This window comes from Geotrypetes seraphini, chromosome 14 (genome assembly GCF_902459505.1).
Source record: "Geotrypetes seraphini chromosome 14, aGeoSer1.1, whole genome shotgun sequence".
NCBI lineage: Eukaryota > Metazoa > Chordata > Amphibia > Gymnophiona > Dermophiidae > Geotrypetes > Geotrypetes seraphini.
The window spans coordinates 58,655,153-58,673,593 of record NC_047097.1 but is presented as its reverse complement, the minus strand read 5'-3'; the positions used below and the strand labels follow the sequence as shown (position 1 = coordinate 58,673,593).

Below are 18,441 nucleotides of genomic sequence, written 5' to 3'. Positions count from 1 at the left end.
ATTTTTCTGATCTGAAGAAGGGTTATCTCATTATAAAATGCATTTAATACAGTAAAAAATGTATTACAGTACCTTGTTTTCTTTGTTTTATGTTTGTTTTCTTTCTATATATTGCCTTGAAAAATTAATTAACACAGCCACTCCTATTTAGACAGAAATTTTATTTTGTACCTGGGGCAATAAGCAGTGGAGTGTTTACCTTGCCGCCAGCAGTAGAAACCTCTACCGTAGCCTTGTAAAAGGAGCCCTTGGTTCTGGCTTGACCATCTGTAGGTGCTTGCCTGTACATTTCAGATTTTTAATCCATCTTTCTGATTAATGCTCCACCATTATTAGTAATTCAGGTACAAAAAGTTCTTCCCCAAAGAGTTTGCTGTCTAGTTGGGTAGATGGAGATAATATATGGATGGGGCCAGTCCACCCACCAGCCAATCTAGGCCAAGGATGTCAAAGTCCCTCCTGGAGGGCCGCAATCCAGTCGGGCTTTCAGGATTTCCCCAATGAATATGCAGGAGATCTATGTGCATGCACTGCTTTCATTGTATGCTAATAGATCTCATGCATATTCATTGGGGAAATCCTGAAAACCCGACTGGATTGCAGTAGAGAATGACATGGTGACAAAATTCATCACCGTTCTTGTCCCCGTGGATAACCGTGGGAAACCATCTTCATGTCATTCTTTAAGGAGAGAGGGAAGAATCAGAGTATGAATGGCCACAACCACTGCCCCGCAAGCTTTGCTTTGAAGAATGCTGAGATTGAGCAGCAACATTCCAGAGCAGATATTGTGATGTCATAATGCCTCATTCCACCAGTGCCTAAGAGCCAATCACATCAGTGATGTCACAATGGCTTCATTATCCTTGGCTCACATAAGAATCAGAGTATGAATGGCCACAACCACTGACCCATAAGCTTTGCTTTGAAGAATGCTGGTGTAGAAGGACTGAGGCTGAAACAGACACTAGAAAATGACATGGGATTATTTCCCGCGGTTATCCACGGGGACGGGGACGGTGATGAATTTTGTCACCGTGTCATTCTCTAGATTGCGGCCCTCCAGGAGGGACTTTGACACCCCTGGTCTAGGCAGTAGCCTAGGATGGCAACTCCTAGCAGGATAGCAAAGAGCAGCTGCCGTCAAATGCAAAAACAGGAGTCTAATGAACGATCTGCACATACCTGCAAACACGTTTAATGTTTTTAAAGGTATGATGTCCACGTGTGAGTTTTTATAGAATCAAGTTTCTTTATTTTTGATATACCGTCTATCAAAATACATGTCTAGACCAGTGGTTCCCAACCCTGTCCTGGAGGAACACCAGGCCAATTGGGTTTTCAGGCTAGCCCTAATGAATATGCATGAAGCAAATTTGCATGCCTATCACTTCCATCATATGCAAATCTCTCTCATGCATATTCATTAGGGCTAGCCTGAAAACCCAATTGGCCTGGTGTTCCTCCAGGACAGGGTTGGGAATCACTGCTCTAATCGAATGTGTTCTAATGATCAAAATTTTGGAGTTGGAAAACTAGGGGCTAGGACAGTGTTTCTCAACCCCAATCGGGTTTTCAGGATAGCTCTAATGAATATGCATGAGGGAGATTTGCATATAAGGGAGGTGACAGGCATGCAAATCCGCTCCATGCATATTCATTAGGGCTATCCTGAAAACCCCATTGGCCTGGTGGTCCTCCAGGACAGGGTTGGGAACCACTGGGCTAGGAGACAAGGCTGACGAGTCACCTAAGGAACTGATATGACGTCTAGTCCTGAGGGGGTGGGGGGAGAATCTAGATTTGACTCGAGCTCTCCCAGTCCTTGGCTGTACTGACTAAGCCACGCCCCCTCCTCCCCTCCTCTCTTGCCAGGGCGAAACCTCCCGCGATGGCCTTATAAGTCGGGACTCCCGGGCGCTTCCTCACACGTGCTTCAATCTTTCGTCCCCCGACCATATGGTCGATCACCCTCCGGAGTCGGCAGCAGCAACGCGTTGCAACTAGCCTCAACCGGCCCTTCGGGAGCTCGGAGGCTGAGATCGGGGGAGGGCAGGCACACCCCCCCCCCCCCGCGCTGGCCTGATCCAGTTGGGAATGTCCGAACTTCTTGCTGGATGCCCTGTCGTTCCTGCTCCGGTTCGGAGGAGTGAAGTGCGTCCTCGCCTGTGCCCGAGGCTCGAGCGGAAGCCCAGTAAGTTTTGCTGTGGAATTTGCAAAGTTTGGCAGGGGGGATCCGGCACACACCGCCGCTTTGTTGCGGCTCTGCTGTGCTGAAGCCTTCCGTTCCAATACACGTGGCAGTAGCTTAGCGCTAGAAACCGCAGAGAGGACGGGGGCTGTGTAGGGCAGGGGTGTCCAATGTCGGTCCTCGAGGGCCGCGATCCAGTCGGGTTTTCAGGATTTCCCCAATGAATATGCATGAGATCTATTAGCATACAATGAAAGCAGTGCATGCAAATAGATCTCGTGCATATTCATTGGGGAAATCCTGAAAACCCGACTGGATTGCGGCCCTCGAGGACTGACATTGGACACCCCTGGTGTAGGGGGTGAGAGGAGCTTTAGTCAAATAAGGTTAAGCTCTGTGCCACAAATCCTAACATTTTAGGAAGAAGGAACTCCCAAAAATGTTGCGCACTAGTCCTCTGATTGGAACTAGTGCTATTTAGCATATTCGTGATATGATCTGGAAAAGGGGGCAAGCAGTGAACTGATCAAATTTACGAATGACAAAAACCCACACCATGAGAAGCTTTAAGACCTTGCCAGATGGGAGCTGTGAATGTCAAAAGGGCAGATGAAATCTAATATGAACAAGCGCAAAGTGATGCACATAGAGGAAAAACAATTTTAACTGTACCTGGGGGCTGCTGAAAAGTTCTGGGCCCAACCAAGAAGAGGGAATGAGGTGGAGCCATGAAAGTTCCAAGTTATGCCACCTATTCAACCCTAAGTTTAGCAGACTTGGCACATCCTGTCTGAAATTTCTGTAACCCTTCCAAAAAAATATTCTGATATGCGGTCGCTGAAATACTTCTCTGCTGCTGCAATCGCCTCGGAAGCGCCTGAAAATTGTCTCCCTTTCAAACGCTTTTTAAGGTTTTGGAAACAGAAAATAGATGGAGCGAGATCTGGGGGCTATGGCTAGAGGGCGTCGATGCAGTGACATCGTGCGCATGTGTGATGATATCACGTTGGCTGAGCCTCCTATTACTGCTGGTGGGGGAGGGGTGCTGCAAAAGGAGAGGTAAGGAGCAGCGGTGCAGGTGCCAGTTGACTGCTTACAGGACGAGGCACGACCTCTAAGCAGTCAGCCGGCATCTCCTCCTCGCCGGCATCTCGCAGCACACCTGGAATCTGCATGGCACATAGTTTGTGATACACATGTCTGTGCACTGCGACGCCGGAGAGAAGGCTTCCGGTTCAGGCGCAGGATGCGCTGCCCGCGGCTTTGTGCACTGCGGCTGTGAGGAAGAGGGAGCCGGCCCGAAGATAATGCCGCATCGATCGCACCGCGGACCGGCGGTTGAAGAGCACTGTCTCGGGCCCGCTGGACCGGCAGGAAATTTCTGCGGACCGGCACCAGTCCATGGACCGGTGGTTGAAGAACATTGCTTTAGAACAGTGGTTCCCAACCCTATCCTGGAGGACCTCCAGGCCAATCAGGTTTTCAAGCTAGCCTTAATAAATATGCATGAGAGAGATTTGCATATAGTGGAAGTGACAGGCATGCAAATCTGCTCCATGCATATTCATTAGGGTTATCCTGAAAACCCGATTGGCCTGGTGGTCCACCAGGATAGGGTTGGGAACCATTGCTTTTAGAAGACTCGCTGGTGGATATCATATTGTGTAATTCTTCTGATGTAGGTATATAGAGAGCTAAGTTAAGAACTCTGGACCATTTTGTCTGAGGACCTCGAAAATAGAGAATGACACGGTGACAAAATTCATCACCGTTCCCGTCCCCGCGGATAACCGCGGGAAACCATCTTCATGTCATTCTTAAGGAGAGAGGGAAGAATCAGAGTATGAATGGCCACAACCACTGACCCGCAAGCTTTGCTTTGAAGAATGCTGGTGTAGAAGGACTGAGGCTGAAACAGATACTACAGAATGACAGTCTCTGGTATCCAGAGCAGATACTGTGATGTCATAATGCCTCATTCCACCAGTGCCTAAGAGCCAATCACATCAGTGATGTCACAATGGCTTCATTATCCTTGGCTCCCATAAGAATCAGAGTATGAATGGCCACAACCACTGACCCGCAAGCTTTGCTTTGAAGAATGCTGAGATTGAGCAGCAACATTCCAGAACAGATATTGTGATGTCATAATGTCTCATTCCACCAGTGCCTAAGAGCCAATCACATCAGTGATGTCACAATGGCTTCATTATCCTTGGCTCACATAAGAATCAGAGTATGAATGGCCACAACCACTGACCCGCAAGCTTTGCTTTGAAGAATGCTGGTGTAGAAGGACCAAGGTTGAAATAGACACTAAAAAATGACATGGGATTATTTCCCGTGTTTATTCGCGGGGACGGGAACGGTGATGAATTTTGTCACCATGTCATTCTCTACTCGAAAATCAAACATGACGTTTTAAATTTAGCCCTGTAAGGTACTGGTAGCCAGTGTAGCTTTTGCGGAAAGGGTCTAATGTGGGCGCACTGTTTGCAGCCTTTTGAGTTAGCTGGTGCCAACTCTTTTTTTCAGTTTGACCAGGGTACAGGATATAGTTCATTTTTGATGCTATCGTGGCAAGGACCCCTGTGGTCAGATTCATCTTTTCAGTATATGGAAGGAGATTTTGTAGTTGCCACAGGTGATAAGTTCCTAAAGGTAGTTTGAATTTGTGGGAATCAAAATAGGTGATGAATCGAGCCTTAGCGCGCATGCGCAATTCAATCTCCGTGGCTCCGTGCGTCCGTAGCTCCATGGCCGGCAGAGAAATGTTGGAGCGTTCGGCGCGTGCGCACGTTGGGAGCTACGAGGCGGTTTACTTTCCTGTGTGCCGGTTGCCCTTTCCAACACAATGCGTGATAAAAAAAAAAAAAGGTAGGTGGGAAAGTGGCCAGGGACATTGACAGACTGACAGAAATAGAGACACACACACTGAAAAACAGGTAGGTGGGAGTGAAGGACACAGGGGGCCAGGGAGAGAGATTGAAAGGAAAAAAAACAGCGAACAAGGAGAAAGAAACACACAGAAAAAAAAGACAGACAGACAGACAGCGGCCAAGGAGAGAGAGAGAGAAAGAAAGACATACAGACAGAAAGCGGCCAAGGAGAAAGAGAGAAAGACAGACAGAAAGCGGCCAAGGAGAGAGAGAGAAAGACAGACACACATCTATTCTAGCACCCATTAATGTAACGGACTTAAAGACTAGTTTTGAAATAAAGCACTTATTAACTTTTGTTAGAAACTCACAGAATCTTTGCTTTACTTGGGTTGAGGCAGAATTTGTTGGCTTTTTAGCTGTTCATGAGTTCCTCCTATTTGATTGGCAGTTTGTTTACTCGAAGCTGTGGGTAGATCTGGTACAGTGGGTGCGAGTAGTTCACACTGGGCATAAATATTGAATTTCGTACTTATTAAACAAGGTGACTCAGACAATGCCTTGAGGTAAATATTAAATAAAACACAGTTCAGATCACACATCGGTATTCCTCCCTTCCCCCTGTCCTTTCCCCTTCAGGCTTTACACTGGCATTCTTGTTCTGATTTCTGTTTCTAATATTGCCAACTTTTGCTCCTTCTAATCTGAGGAAGGGGATGTTATATGTTGAGAGCAATTCAAAAAAAATGTATCAGGGTAATCTAATAAGTGTCATCTTACACTTTTTTTTTATTTATTCTTATTTATTCATCTGTGTATAACACATTACAGAGAATAAAAACCATCCCTAGACGCTCCCTTCTGTCTTACTGTATCACATGGTACAATGAGCAAAGATCATCCCTTTGATTTACTCTGATCTAAGCCTTAAGGGCATGATTGCTAGGGGGTGGGGGAAACTCCGTGGCTCCCCCCTTCCCTTGGTGCCCTAAGCATGTGCTTATTTTGCTTAATGGTTAATACAGGGTTAACATAAGAATTGCCGCTGCTGGGTCAGACCAGTGGTCCATCGTGCCCATCAGTCCGCTCCCGCGGCGGCCCCCACGAACCATGACTTTAGCTAAGACTAGAGAGGCCTGCAATTCTTTGGAAGTTCTTCTGGGATGTTTTGTGACCTCCCAGATACGTTGCCGCTGTGCTCTTGGAGTAATTTTTTCACGCTGGCATTGTCAGGCAGAATTCACTCCCTTCTGTCTCGCAGGGGAACAGAGAACTTCTCCTGGTGTGTAAAATATTATTTTTTTTAACAGTATCGTGCTGTATGTTTAAATCCCTAAGCCATCCAAGAAAAGGTTCAACAACCATAACATTTTTGGTTTTCTTCCCCTCCCCCCCCAGGTACAGAAATGGTTGTTATTGATGGCAGTCAGCTTGTACATATCCAACACACATAATTACAAAAGCCTCAGCACCCTGAGGTGGTGGGTTTGAACCCATACTGCTCCTTGTAACCCTGGGCAAGTCACTTGGACCCCATTGCCCCAGGTATATTAGATTGTGAGCCTGCTGGGACAGACAGGGAAAAATGCTTGAGAACCTGAATAAATTAATGTAAACCATTCTAAGCTCCCCTGGGAGAACAGCATAGAAAATTGAATAAATAAATAGTGTTGAAAAGTTTCAGCCTCTGATAACCAGAGCTGTTATTGTGACATCATAATGCCTCATTCCATCAATGCCTAAGAGTTGACCTCATCAGTGATGTCACAATGGCTTGATTGTCCTATACTTGGCTCACTTTTGCTACATTTTGATTTATAGAATGGTGCAGTCCACAGGTCCGGCACGTCCATCGGGCAGTGTTCTTCAGCCGCCGGTCCATGATGCGATCAATGTGGCGTCTTTGGGCCGGCTCCGAGTGCTGCAGTGCACAAAGCCGTGGAAAAATGCTCCTACATGCATCCTGTGCCTGAACCAGAAGCCTTCTCTCTTGACATTGCAACGTCAGAGGGAAGGCTTCCAGATGAGGCGCGCGAGGAGCCGCTGCCCACAGCTTTGTGCAGTGCAGCACTCAGGGAGCCGGTCCGAAGACGCCGCGTTGATCGCACCGTGGACCGGCCTGAAGATAACACCGGGGGGCAGGGCCGGATTTAGATGAAGAGGCCCTAGGCTATTCCACTTATGAGGCCCTTTCACCTCCCATTTTTAAGTTTGTAAATTACATGAGAGATAATAAAATACATCATTACTGTGATATATATCAATATGTTAAATGAAACATGTTATTATTGGTACTAACCTTTATAAAAAATGTGACATGGATAATAAATAAAAAAAAGTCGAGAACACTTATTTGGACATTTATTCTCAGCACCATATATAGGACTTGTAACAATAACTAATCAAACATAACACACAACATTTACAAAGAAACAAAATTCAAATAATGAAAATCTTTGACTACGAAAATAAAATACGCAATAAAATTATCATATTTTCTGTCAAATTAGATTAAATATATTCAATACATTGAAGATTAAACCAAATTCAATTCAGATAAATTTATTTCATAATAATTCACATTTAAAGTTTAAGTATGAATTATTATGAATTTTAAGTCTTAAACTAAACCAAAAATGGAACTTTATTCAAACAAAATCCAGATCACAAAAAAGAAAATATCAAATTGTATATTGTATTAAATTTTATGTTAATAGTTAATAGTTATTTTATTTAAGAACTGATTCAATCCAAGTATACATTTAAAACAAAATAGTAGATTAGAAGAATTTCTTTCTAAACTTTTTCACACAGAATTCTTCTATAAGTTCATAAAAATCTATTTTACTGAAGGTCTCATTTTCGATGCACAAAATACTCAATGAAGACAACCTCGTCTGGGCCATTGTGCTTCTTAATTGATTTTTGATATTTTTAAGTCTTGAAAATGACCTTTCTCCAGCACAATTAGTGACTATTAAACTGAGAAACAGCCGTAAGATTGATTCCACATTGAGGAAGGCCACTTGAATATTTTCTTTGAATATTATTTGATACAAGTCTGTATGCGACAATGTGGAATTTTTTGAAGGTTTATGTGTTTGTCTCATCTTTTCTAATAACATTAACATGTGTTTCATATTATCGAAGTAACACGAATCTAACCGAACGTCGGGATATCAATAGGTCTGTTCGTTTGTCTGTTCCAATCTACACCAATCTGCACTTTATTTATGCAAGAACAAACCAGAGCTTAGTAGCAAAAGGCACGTCAATATTTGCCATAGCAATCAGTGAACGTATGAACTATACTTTGGTGCAATCTAGTATATACAAAGGAACAGACCCAATGAGCCGAATGCGTTGATCTTAACCAGTACATTTTTATGTTTGTTTATTAGTCATATGCGTAGAATTTCTCCTTATTTTCGGTTCAGTGTTTTAGTGTTCACTGTTTTTAGAATAGTGTAATTTTAATTTTGCTAACAATTTGAATGTAGGCCCCTCTTGATCTTGAGGCCCTAGGCTGAAGCCTAGTTAGCCTATAGGAAAAATCCGGCCCTGCCGGGGGGGGGGGGGGGATATCTGTTTCTGGTAGGAATGAATGTTGTAAAGCATACAGTGTGCTTTGTGTAGTTTAATTGTATGGTTAACCATTATGTGTTGTTAATACGATTATATTGTGTATATATATTTATATATATATATATATATATATATATATATATAAAAAAAATGGTGTTACAATTAGTAATAATAATAAAAAGTTTATATACCGCAGGACCGTAAAGTTCTATGCGGTTTACAATAATTAAAAATACTACAGATTGAATAAAACTTACAAAGCTAAAAGCTCGTAACTAAAACCTTAAAGATCAATCATTGTATAACATTTTGAAATCAGCTACCTAAGTGCTAAGTTCCTAAGTGCTTCAGGAACAAATATGTTTTTAGGTGTCTCCTAAATTCCTCATAAGTATTAGTAAGCAAAAGCAGTTTGTAAAGAAGTTGTAAAGAGAGAAAAGAGGAACAGTTACAAAGCTGAACTATGTTTTCCAAGGGATCCTATACAAATTTTATTTTGTTTACCTACATCTAGTAACCTGATTGGTAGAGGATAACATTTTAGCATCTTCATTCATTCCTTTCTGGCCCTTTGTGAAGCAGCCCAGGCCGTTCTCCTGTAGAATTGGATGGTTGGGGGCCATTTTCAGCCTGTGTTTTTTCTCAAGTAATTGCTTGGTTATCCAAGCGGCCTTTCTGTCACTTGCTTACGGCATTTGTGTTCCGCTTTGAAACTTTTCAGAGAATGGGCGGAATACAAGCACCATCAAAATCAATATCATTTCATGAAAAGTGCCCTTTCCTATTTTCATCTGCCATTCCGAACTTTCAGGCCCTAATGCGGTAATAAGATAAAAATGTGCCTCGCACCCTCTCAGATCCACAGATTATCAGTAGAATTCCCACATATATTCCCTGTCTAGCTGTTGAACGGAAATACTTTTACTTATCAGGCTTGAAGAAGGATGCTATATAACTTTGAGATCTATTCAAGGGCTACTACTAGTTGTTTGTATTAAACCTGGAAAAAACTGGAATATTGGTTGGTAGTGTTAACTTTTGAAAGACCAACCAGATTGCGCCAGGCAAAATGGTAGAAGCTAACCTGAAAACAAAATGGCTGTGAAGACAAACATTAGATTTAACAGAGAGTGGTCTTACCTTACCAATCTGTTAGTTAGTTTGAAGGTTTTAATAAACATGTGAATAAGGCTGAGCTGGTTAATAAAATGTACCAGGATTTTCAGGAACGCCACATACTACATACTTTCGGTTTTCGTTTAAGATGTGACTAGAGCTGGAGAAGCTAGCTTTTATATCTAGAGCAGGACACACCTAGCTAGTCCTTTTTTTTCACAATTATGGGGGCGAGGTCTGGGGCGGAAATTGGGTGAAGATGGGCACGACTTAGCCCAGTGTTCTTCAACTGCTGGTCCGCGGACCAGTGCCAGTCCACAAAATAATTATTTTATTTCCGCTGGTCCGTAGGTGTCAGAAGGTTGAAGAACACTGTTCTACACCATTCTTACAGGTTCAAGCCTGAGCATCATCATGGTTCTAGTAATAATCTTCACAATCTTACCTCCTCCTTCTCCAATCCCAACTGCACTAAAGGTATTTTACACAATCCTTGACTGCCTCAAGGATTGAAAAAAGGCAGGTGTGGCACCTTTGTATATTGACTAACCCATTTGTTCAGGCATGAGCTCTTGACCAGAGTCCACTTCATCAGGTGCTTCCCTGGTCCTCAAAAACAAAAGGCCTCAAAATTGGCTAGTCAATGCATTGCTGCCTGCCTCTGAAAATTTTTATATCGGGCTAATATGGGTACTTTTAAAAGTTTTAGGCCTGAAAGATATTGCTATTCCCTAGCTGGGAAATGTCACCAAGTCAACACGCAACCCCTACTGGGAAAACATTTGCTATTTCCCCTCAATGTTTTGACCGTAACCTTTCTTGAGGAGCTTGATGCAGCCCTGTGTCCCACCCCCATTCTGCAAGTCAGTTATTCTTCTCCAAGTCGGTACTTCTTGAACTAACCAGGCAGGCAAGGTACCGACAAATGCACCACTTGAGGGCCAAGAACTGACTGAATTCTAAGCCTAGAATTCTAAGCCTAGAATTTTGAATTCTAAGCCTAGAATTTTGAATTCTTAAAGAGCACAGGGTGAGGCTCTCCAGCTGTATCTAGAAAGTACAAAGAGATATGGAAACAAGTTTCAAGTTTATTAAAAATTTCTTATACTGCTTACTCAGGCTTCTAGGCAGTGTACAATGCTAATACAGTAATACATAGAAAAGATTACATTAAAACCAAATTATAAAATTAACAGAGTTGAACAATACTAGGGAATGTTAGCACAACAAATTACTTGACTTACAGACCTACACCAGACATAAGGAGATGGGCAAGAACTACAATATTTGCAAAAAAAAAGAACATAAAAAGGGAAGAACGATAGGGAAGGAAAAAACCCAGAAGAGAATTGTTTTGCCCTTAGAAGGGCAGTTATTATCCAAAAGCATCCTGGAACAGAAATGTTTTTAGATTGGATTTAAATTGATCTAATACATTGCGACGTTGGAAAGATGGCTTCCAGTTCAGGTGCAGGCCTCACGTAGGAGCCTCTTCCCACAGCTTTGTGCACTGCAGCACTCAGGAAGAGGGAGCCGGCCCGAAGACAGTGTCGCGATGATCACACCGTGGACCGGCGGCTGAAAAGCACAGAATGGGGCCCGATGCACGTGCTGGCCCTGTGGACCGGCAGGAAATTTCTGCGGACCAGCACCGGTCCACGGACCGGCGGTTGAAGAACACTGTTCTAGACAGTACGGTTATTTCCCTTTTGTCGCATAGATGCAGAAGGAAAAAAACTAGTTTAGAATGTCTCGCCTAGCTACTGGAAAAGAGCTTACAAGCGTAAGTACATAATCTCCTTTTATGGCGCTTTAATTTCTCTTTCCATGAATGTTTTTTAAAGGAATTTACAGTACATTGTAGACCCAATGTAATATGGTTAAGGGTTGGAAATCCCTCCCCTTCCCCATTTTCCTTGTTACATATTACACTATAGAGCCAATCCAATGCAGGTTCACTTTTCATTTACAATGTGGTCGGATATCTTGGATGCATTGTTAGGTTATTTGGGGCTACAGTGTACTACAAGGATTACACTAGGCTCATGGATTCAGTTTGTGTGGGTCCAGTCGCCAGGTTGGATATTAAAAGACTGCATATTGACTATAGACACCTCGCTTACATCTGTGACCTTCATACATTGACTGTAATTATTTAGTAAATGACTTTTCTTTTTAGAACTATATTTTAATTTTAACATTACCGATCAGATACTCGCTGATGGTCGGTATATCAAATATAGAATAAACTTGGAATTTGGAAACTGACATCTTGTGCATTGTGACCTTTATATTTTGGTGCTGTGATACCACTCTTCATTATCCAAGCTTTTCTGACCTATTGTATGCTTTTTCTTTTTTTTTTTTTTCCCAGTATCGGAGGAAATTGGATGGTAGACCTTGGTCTTGTAGTAGAGACTTGGACTTTTTCTTCATTAGCTCAGAATGGCTCCGACTTTACAGCAAGCGTACCAGCGCCGCTGGTGGATGGCATGCACAGCTGTCCTGGAGAATCTATGCTTCTCAGCTGTTCTGCTGGGCTGGGCTTCTCTCCTCATCATGCTGAAGAACGAGGGTTTCTACTCCTATCTCTGCCAAGGTAAGACCATAATCAGTAAATAATGTTACCCAAGTATTCTCCTTCCCCCCCCAAAAAAAAAAAATATATTTTCTGGCTAAAGTACTGGCTTGATATGCTGCTCTGGGAAACTGTCTGTGCCATTCCATCAGGTAGGATTGATTTCAAAAAAGCCTGGGATGAACACAGCGAATCTCTAATTAGAAAATGAATTGCATTAATTGAAGAACAAGGGCCAGTACTAAGGCTTTAATCTAGAAGTGATGGGGCAGGGTGATCAAAGCCACAGGGTGAGTATAAACCCTCAGGTAAGTAAATTGCTGAGTATCCAGAGGGTCGTGGACACTTGGAATGCGCTACCGGAGGAAGTGATCAGGCAGAGTACGGTACAGGGATTCAAACAGAGACTGGATGGATTCCTGAGGGATAAAGGGATCGTGGGATACTGAGAAAGCTAACCAGAAAATAAATGTAGAAACCCAACCAGGTCGTGCAGGTGCAAGACCGGAGGGCTAGGACTTTGATAGGAAGATAGGACTCAATTAGGAAACCAAGGAGGCATGGGGGCCCCTTCTGGTGAGTTAGACAGGTCGTGACCTGTTTGGGCCGCTGCGGGAGCGGACTGCTGGGCAGGATGGACCTATGGTCTGACCCAGCGGAGGCACTGCTTATGTTCTTATGCTTATGTTCTTATGTTCTTATCTCTACAGGGATGGGGAAAAGGGGGCAATATCTGGAAAGCAGTATATGCTAATGCTCAAAGTATAGGAAACAAGATTCTGGATCTAGAAGCTGTGATGGAGGAAGAGGAGTTGGATATAGTGACGATCACAGAGATGTGGTTCACGGAGAACCGTACAACAGGAGAATCATGAGGCCAGTTTGCACTGTGCCACGTTCAAGTCAGACTCTTGAAAAAGGCACAGACGCCGAAACATTGCCGGTGTCGAGTCTATCGAGTCCATGCGGCATATTCATCAATAAAGTGATTTTTTTGAACAATACACCCTTGGATGATCTATTGACATCCTGCCTTCACGACTCTCCTGTTATATATTTTCATCTCGTCGTTGAGGCCTGTCCTTGGCTTCCGATTCAGTGTCTTCACGGAGAACCATGACTGGGATGTCATTATACCGTGCTATAATCTGTTCAGGAAAGACAGGATAGGAAGAAAAGGAGGGGGAGTAGCGTTATATGTTAAAGATCATATTAAAGCCACACAATTGCAGGATCTGCAGGGCAAGGAAGAGGCACTGTGGATCAATTTGGAAAGAGGGAATGGTGAATATATTTGCATTGGTGTGATATACAGGCCTCCTTCACAGACGGAAGAAGTAGATAGAGATTTAATAGTAGACATTCAGAATATATCTTAAAAAAGAGGAAGTTTTACTAATAGGCGATTTTAACATGCCGGATGTTGATTGGGGTATCCTTATTACAGGGCCTTCTAGAAGTAGAGAGATCCTGGATTCTCTTCAAGGAGAACTGTTCCAGCAGTTGGTAATGGAACCCATTCGGGATGGGATCATACTGAACTTAGTGCTTACAAATGGGGAAAGTGTTTCTGATGTAACAGTGGAATGGCCCAAAAAGAAATCAGAAGACTACAGATTATACAAAATACATCTATTAAATTAATTATGGGGGCCAAAAAGTTTGATCATGTCACTCCTCTACTGCAAAAGGCTCATTGGCTCCCAGTTGCGCACCGAATATTGTATAAATTAGCTTTACTCACCTTTAAATCATTGTTATATAAAACTCCATCATTTATTTATAAAGACTTAATTCCTTACTCTTCTCAAAAAACTTTACGATCTAATGAACAACTGTTATTGGTTATTCCTTCTCTAAAATTCATAAATACTCGAAGACAATATATTTTCACCGTTACTGCACCACAAACATGGAATTCTCTCCCACTATATTTAAGGGTAGAGAAAAATCTTGAAAAATTCAAAAGCCAACTTAAGAGCTTTCTTTTTAAAGACGCTTTCAATACTTAATTGAAATGCTAATTGCTCTTTATTACTTCCATTCATTCCAGTCACTTGAAGATTTCTTTTATAAATTTATTTTGTTTTTCCCCATCCTTTTGTAATTTACCCTCAATGTTCTCTCCTTTCCTATTATAAATTGTATTTCTTTTCCCTCTATCCTAGTGTTTCCTGTAGTAATTTGTCTAGTATTTTAATGATTTTTATGTTTTTATTTATATTATTGTTATGGTTTTATCCTGTATTTTTCTGTATATGTAAATCGCTTAGTAATTATGATAGGCGATCAATCAAATATTGAATAAACTTGAAACTTGAATAAACTTGAAACTTGATCATCTGGGACCCCTTGATCACTGCATGGTATAGAGAGGGCTCATTCAAAAGTATAGGTTCTAGAATTTAAAAAAAAAAAACTTGTCTGGATGGGAATGTCTGGAAGGAGTAGAAATGCAGTGGGCAAAATTGAAAGGAGTTATTTCTAAGAGCGACAAAACTTTTTTTATGAGGCAAGTAAGTAAAAGTAAGAAGAAAAGAAGGCCGCTTTGGTTCTCAAAAGTAGTAGCTGAGAAGGTAAGGAATAAGAGGTAAGCTTTCATAAACTACAAAAGATCGCAGAAAGAGGAAGGCATGCAAAAATATCTGGAAAAGTTAAGAGATGCTGGTCGAGTAGTCAGGAAAGCAAAGATACAAATGGAAGAAAAAATAGCTGACACTGTAAAATGGAGAAACAAGACATTTTTTAGATATATCGGTGATAGGAAGAAGTGCAAAAGTGGCATTGTGAAATGCAAAGGTGAAGGGGAGGAATTTGTAGAAGCTGATAAAGAAAAGACTGAATTGCTTAATAGATATTTCTGTTTGAGTGCCTTTGGGATGGGCCCCAAAGAGATGGGCTGGGTCAAGAACTGGTTGACTGGAAGATGACCTAGGGTAGTGGTTAATGGAGATTGCTCTGAGGAAAGGAATTTTACCAGTGGTATGTCTCAAAGGTCTTCTTGGGCCTGTTCTTTTTAAAAATTTTTATAAACAATATTGCTGAAGGGCTGTCGAGTATGATTTGTCTCTTTGCGGATGATACCAAAATCTGCAATAGAGTAGACACGCCAGATGGTGTGAATAACATAAAGAAAGACTCGGCAAAGCTTGAAGAATGGTCTGAAATTTGACAGCTAAATTTTAATGCTAAGAAATTAAAGGTTATACATTTGGGCTGCAAAAACCCAAGGGAACAGTACAGTTTAGAGCAGGGGTGTCAAAGTCGATCCTCGAGGGCCGCAATCCAGTCGGGTTTTCAGGATTTCCCCAATGAATGTGCATGAGATCTATGTGCATGCACTGCTTTCAATGCATATTCATTGGGGAAATTCTGAAAACCCGACTGGATTGCGGCCCTCGAGGACCGACTTCGACACCTGTGGTTTAGAGGCTGAAGAGCTAAGTGCACAACAGAAGAGCAGGACTTGAGTGTGATTGAATGTGATGCTCTTAAGGTGGCAAAACAAGTTGAAAAGGTGACGGCAAAAGCTAGAAGGATGCTAGGTTGCTTAGGGAGAGGTATGGTCAGTAGGAAAAAGGAGGTATTGATGCCCCCGTATAAGACTCTGGTGAGACCTCATTTAGAATATTGTGTACAATTCTGGAGGCCACACCTTCAAAAAGATATAAAAAGGATGGAGTCAGTCCAGAGGAAGGCTACTAAAATGGTGTGTGGTTTTTGTTATAAGGCGTATGGAGACAAGACTTAAAAATCTCAATATGTATACCAGGACTCCCCAGGCCAGTCGGGTTTTCAAGATAGCCCTAATGAATATGCATGGAGCAGATCTGCATTCCTGGCATCTCCATTATATGCAAATCACTGTCATGCATATTCATGCATTCGGTCGTGGGCCCCCAATGGTGGAATTCATTGCCCCAATATATAAAAAATGAAAAAGACATTCCCTCTTTTAAGAAATCTTTGAAAACATTTCTTTTTAAAAAGATTTTTAATACATAAAAATTTTGTTTTTTTAATAAAAATTTTTTCGTTTCAAGAATTTTACTACCTCCTCAATGTTTTACCCTTAAATGTGTTTCTTATTATAAGATATGTAACTTTAACCTCCCTTTCCTCCCAATTGTTGTTTGTCTTGTCTAATATCTAATGTTTATATATTTATTGTATGTTTTTATCTTAATTAATTGTATTTTAATGTACATCGCTTTGTATAAAGATATAGCGATTTATCAAATATTTAATAAACCTTGAAACCTTGAAACCATTAGGGCTATCTTGAAAACCCGACTGGCCTGGGGGTCCTCCAGGACAGGTTTGGGAACCACTGATGTATACTTTGGAGGAAAGGCGGGAAAGGGGAGATATGATAAGACGTTTAAATACCTACATGGTGTAAATGCGCATGAGTCGAGTCTCTTTCATTTGAAAGGAAGCTCTGGAATGAGAGGGCATAGGATGAAGTTAAGAGGTGATGGGCTCCGGAGTAATCTGAGGAAATACTTTTTTTACAGTCTCCCGAAAGAAGTGGTGGAGACCGAGACTGTGTCTGAATTCAAGAAAGGTTGGTATAGGCATGTGGGATTTCTTAGAGAGAGGTCGAGATAATGGTTACTGTGGGTGGGCAAACTGGATGGGCCATTTGGCTTTTATCTGCCATCATGTTTCTATGTTTATGTATATGACAATTTGGTTTAGGATGGGCTGGGGAGGGCTTCGATGGGAATTCCAGTAATTTAGAACGGTGTTTCTCAACTCGGTCCTGGAGTACCCCCTTGCCAGTGAGGTTTTCAAGATATCCATAATGAATCTGCATGAAAGAAATTTGCATATAATGGAGGCAGTGTATGCAAATCAAGTTTATGCAAATTCAATGTGGATATCCTGAAAACCTGACTGGCAAGGGGGGGGGTGATGGTTTGGATAGGTTGGAGTAAACTTTGATGGCGGCTCCAGTAGTTGAAACTAGAGAATGACACGGGGAAAAAATCTGTCCCCTTCACCGCCCCGTCACCGCCATCCACTTCACTGCCCCGTCTCCGTCACTGCCATCCCATTCACCGTCCCATCCCCGTCCACGCAGAATCCATACAAGCCTCAGTACTGGCTGCTGAACTAGAGAAAGAGATATTCAGCTGGCAGGGCTTTGTTTATAAATTTTTATCAACAGAACTAATATACTACTTTATCCTAAAGCAAAAAAAGAAAAGAAATAGAAATTTTTTTTTCGACATTTGTTGTCTGGTTTCTGCTTTTCTCATCTCATTCAATTCCTTACATCCACTGTGTGTCTTCTCTCTGTGCCTTCCATTTGGTCTGGCACCCATCTTCTTCCCTCCGCTCCCCCATAGTCTGGCATCTGTCTTCTTCCCTTCCAGCGTCTTCTCCCCACTCTGTCTTCCACATTTCCCTTCAGCGTCTGTTCCTCTCCACCCTCCTTCAATGTCTGTTCTATTCCTTTCCACCACCACCCTTCCTTCCCTCCTTCACCATCTGTTTCTTTCTACCACCCTTCAGCTCCCCTTTCACTGACTGATTAACTAACTAACTATCTACCTCCCTCCCTCTTACCTTCATGGTGTGTTACAATGTAATTTGTGCAAGCCGCTGGAGCCTGTGAGCTCGGTCCCCGTCCCATCCCCACAAACCATCTCGCTTCTGTGTTCCTATTGTCCCCATTTCTAATATCTCCCCTTTGTATCTGGCATTGCCACCCCCCCCCCGTGTCCATATACCATCCCCATGGTATGTATGTCCCTTTTATGTCTCTGTCCCTATGCCCCCATGTACATAATTTCCCCTGTTTCTGTTACCTTCCTGTGTCAAGATTTCCCCTCTCTTCCTCTTCCATATCAATGTGTCTCTTCTCTTCAACCCCATCTAGCTTCTTTCCCCTCCCCCGCTGCTTCCAGGATCTGGCTCACCTGCCTGCCCTCCCCTTTCTTTCCTGCTGTGGGTTTCTTTCTCTCCCTCTTCATCCCCTTGGCCCAGAATCTCTTTCACTTTCACTCCCTCCTTCCTAATGTGAGCCGGGAACACGTGCGGTCCAGCAGCCCTCTTCCACCCGATTGCAGCATTCCGCTATCTCC

The 18,441-nt window shown here is 42.5% G+C and overlaps 1 protein-coding gene across 1 annotated transcript in view; it reads left to right on the top strand.

Moving 5' to 3' along the window:
- Positions 1 to 1,813: 1,813 nt before the first annotated feature.
- Positions 1,814 to 18,441, top strand: part of SLC43A1 (solute carrier family 43 member 1) — a 71,788-nt gene continuing 55,160 nt past the window's right edge. Inside the window, exons 1-2 of the mRNA XM_033920821.1 lie at positions 1,814 to 2,194; positions 12,146 to 12,370. Of these exons, the coding sequence (XP_033776712.1) occupies positions 12,217 to 12,370 (154 nt within the window). The 5' untranslated portion in view covers positions 1,814 to 2,194; positions 12,146 to 12,216. The remainder of the gene's footprint in view (positions 2,195 to 12,145; positions 12,371 to 18,441) is intronic.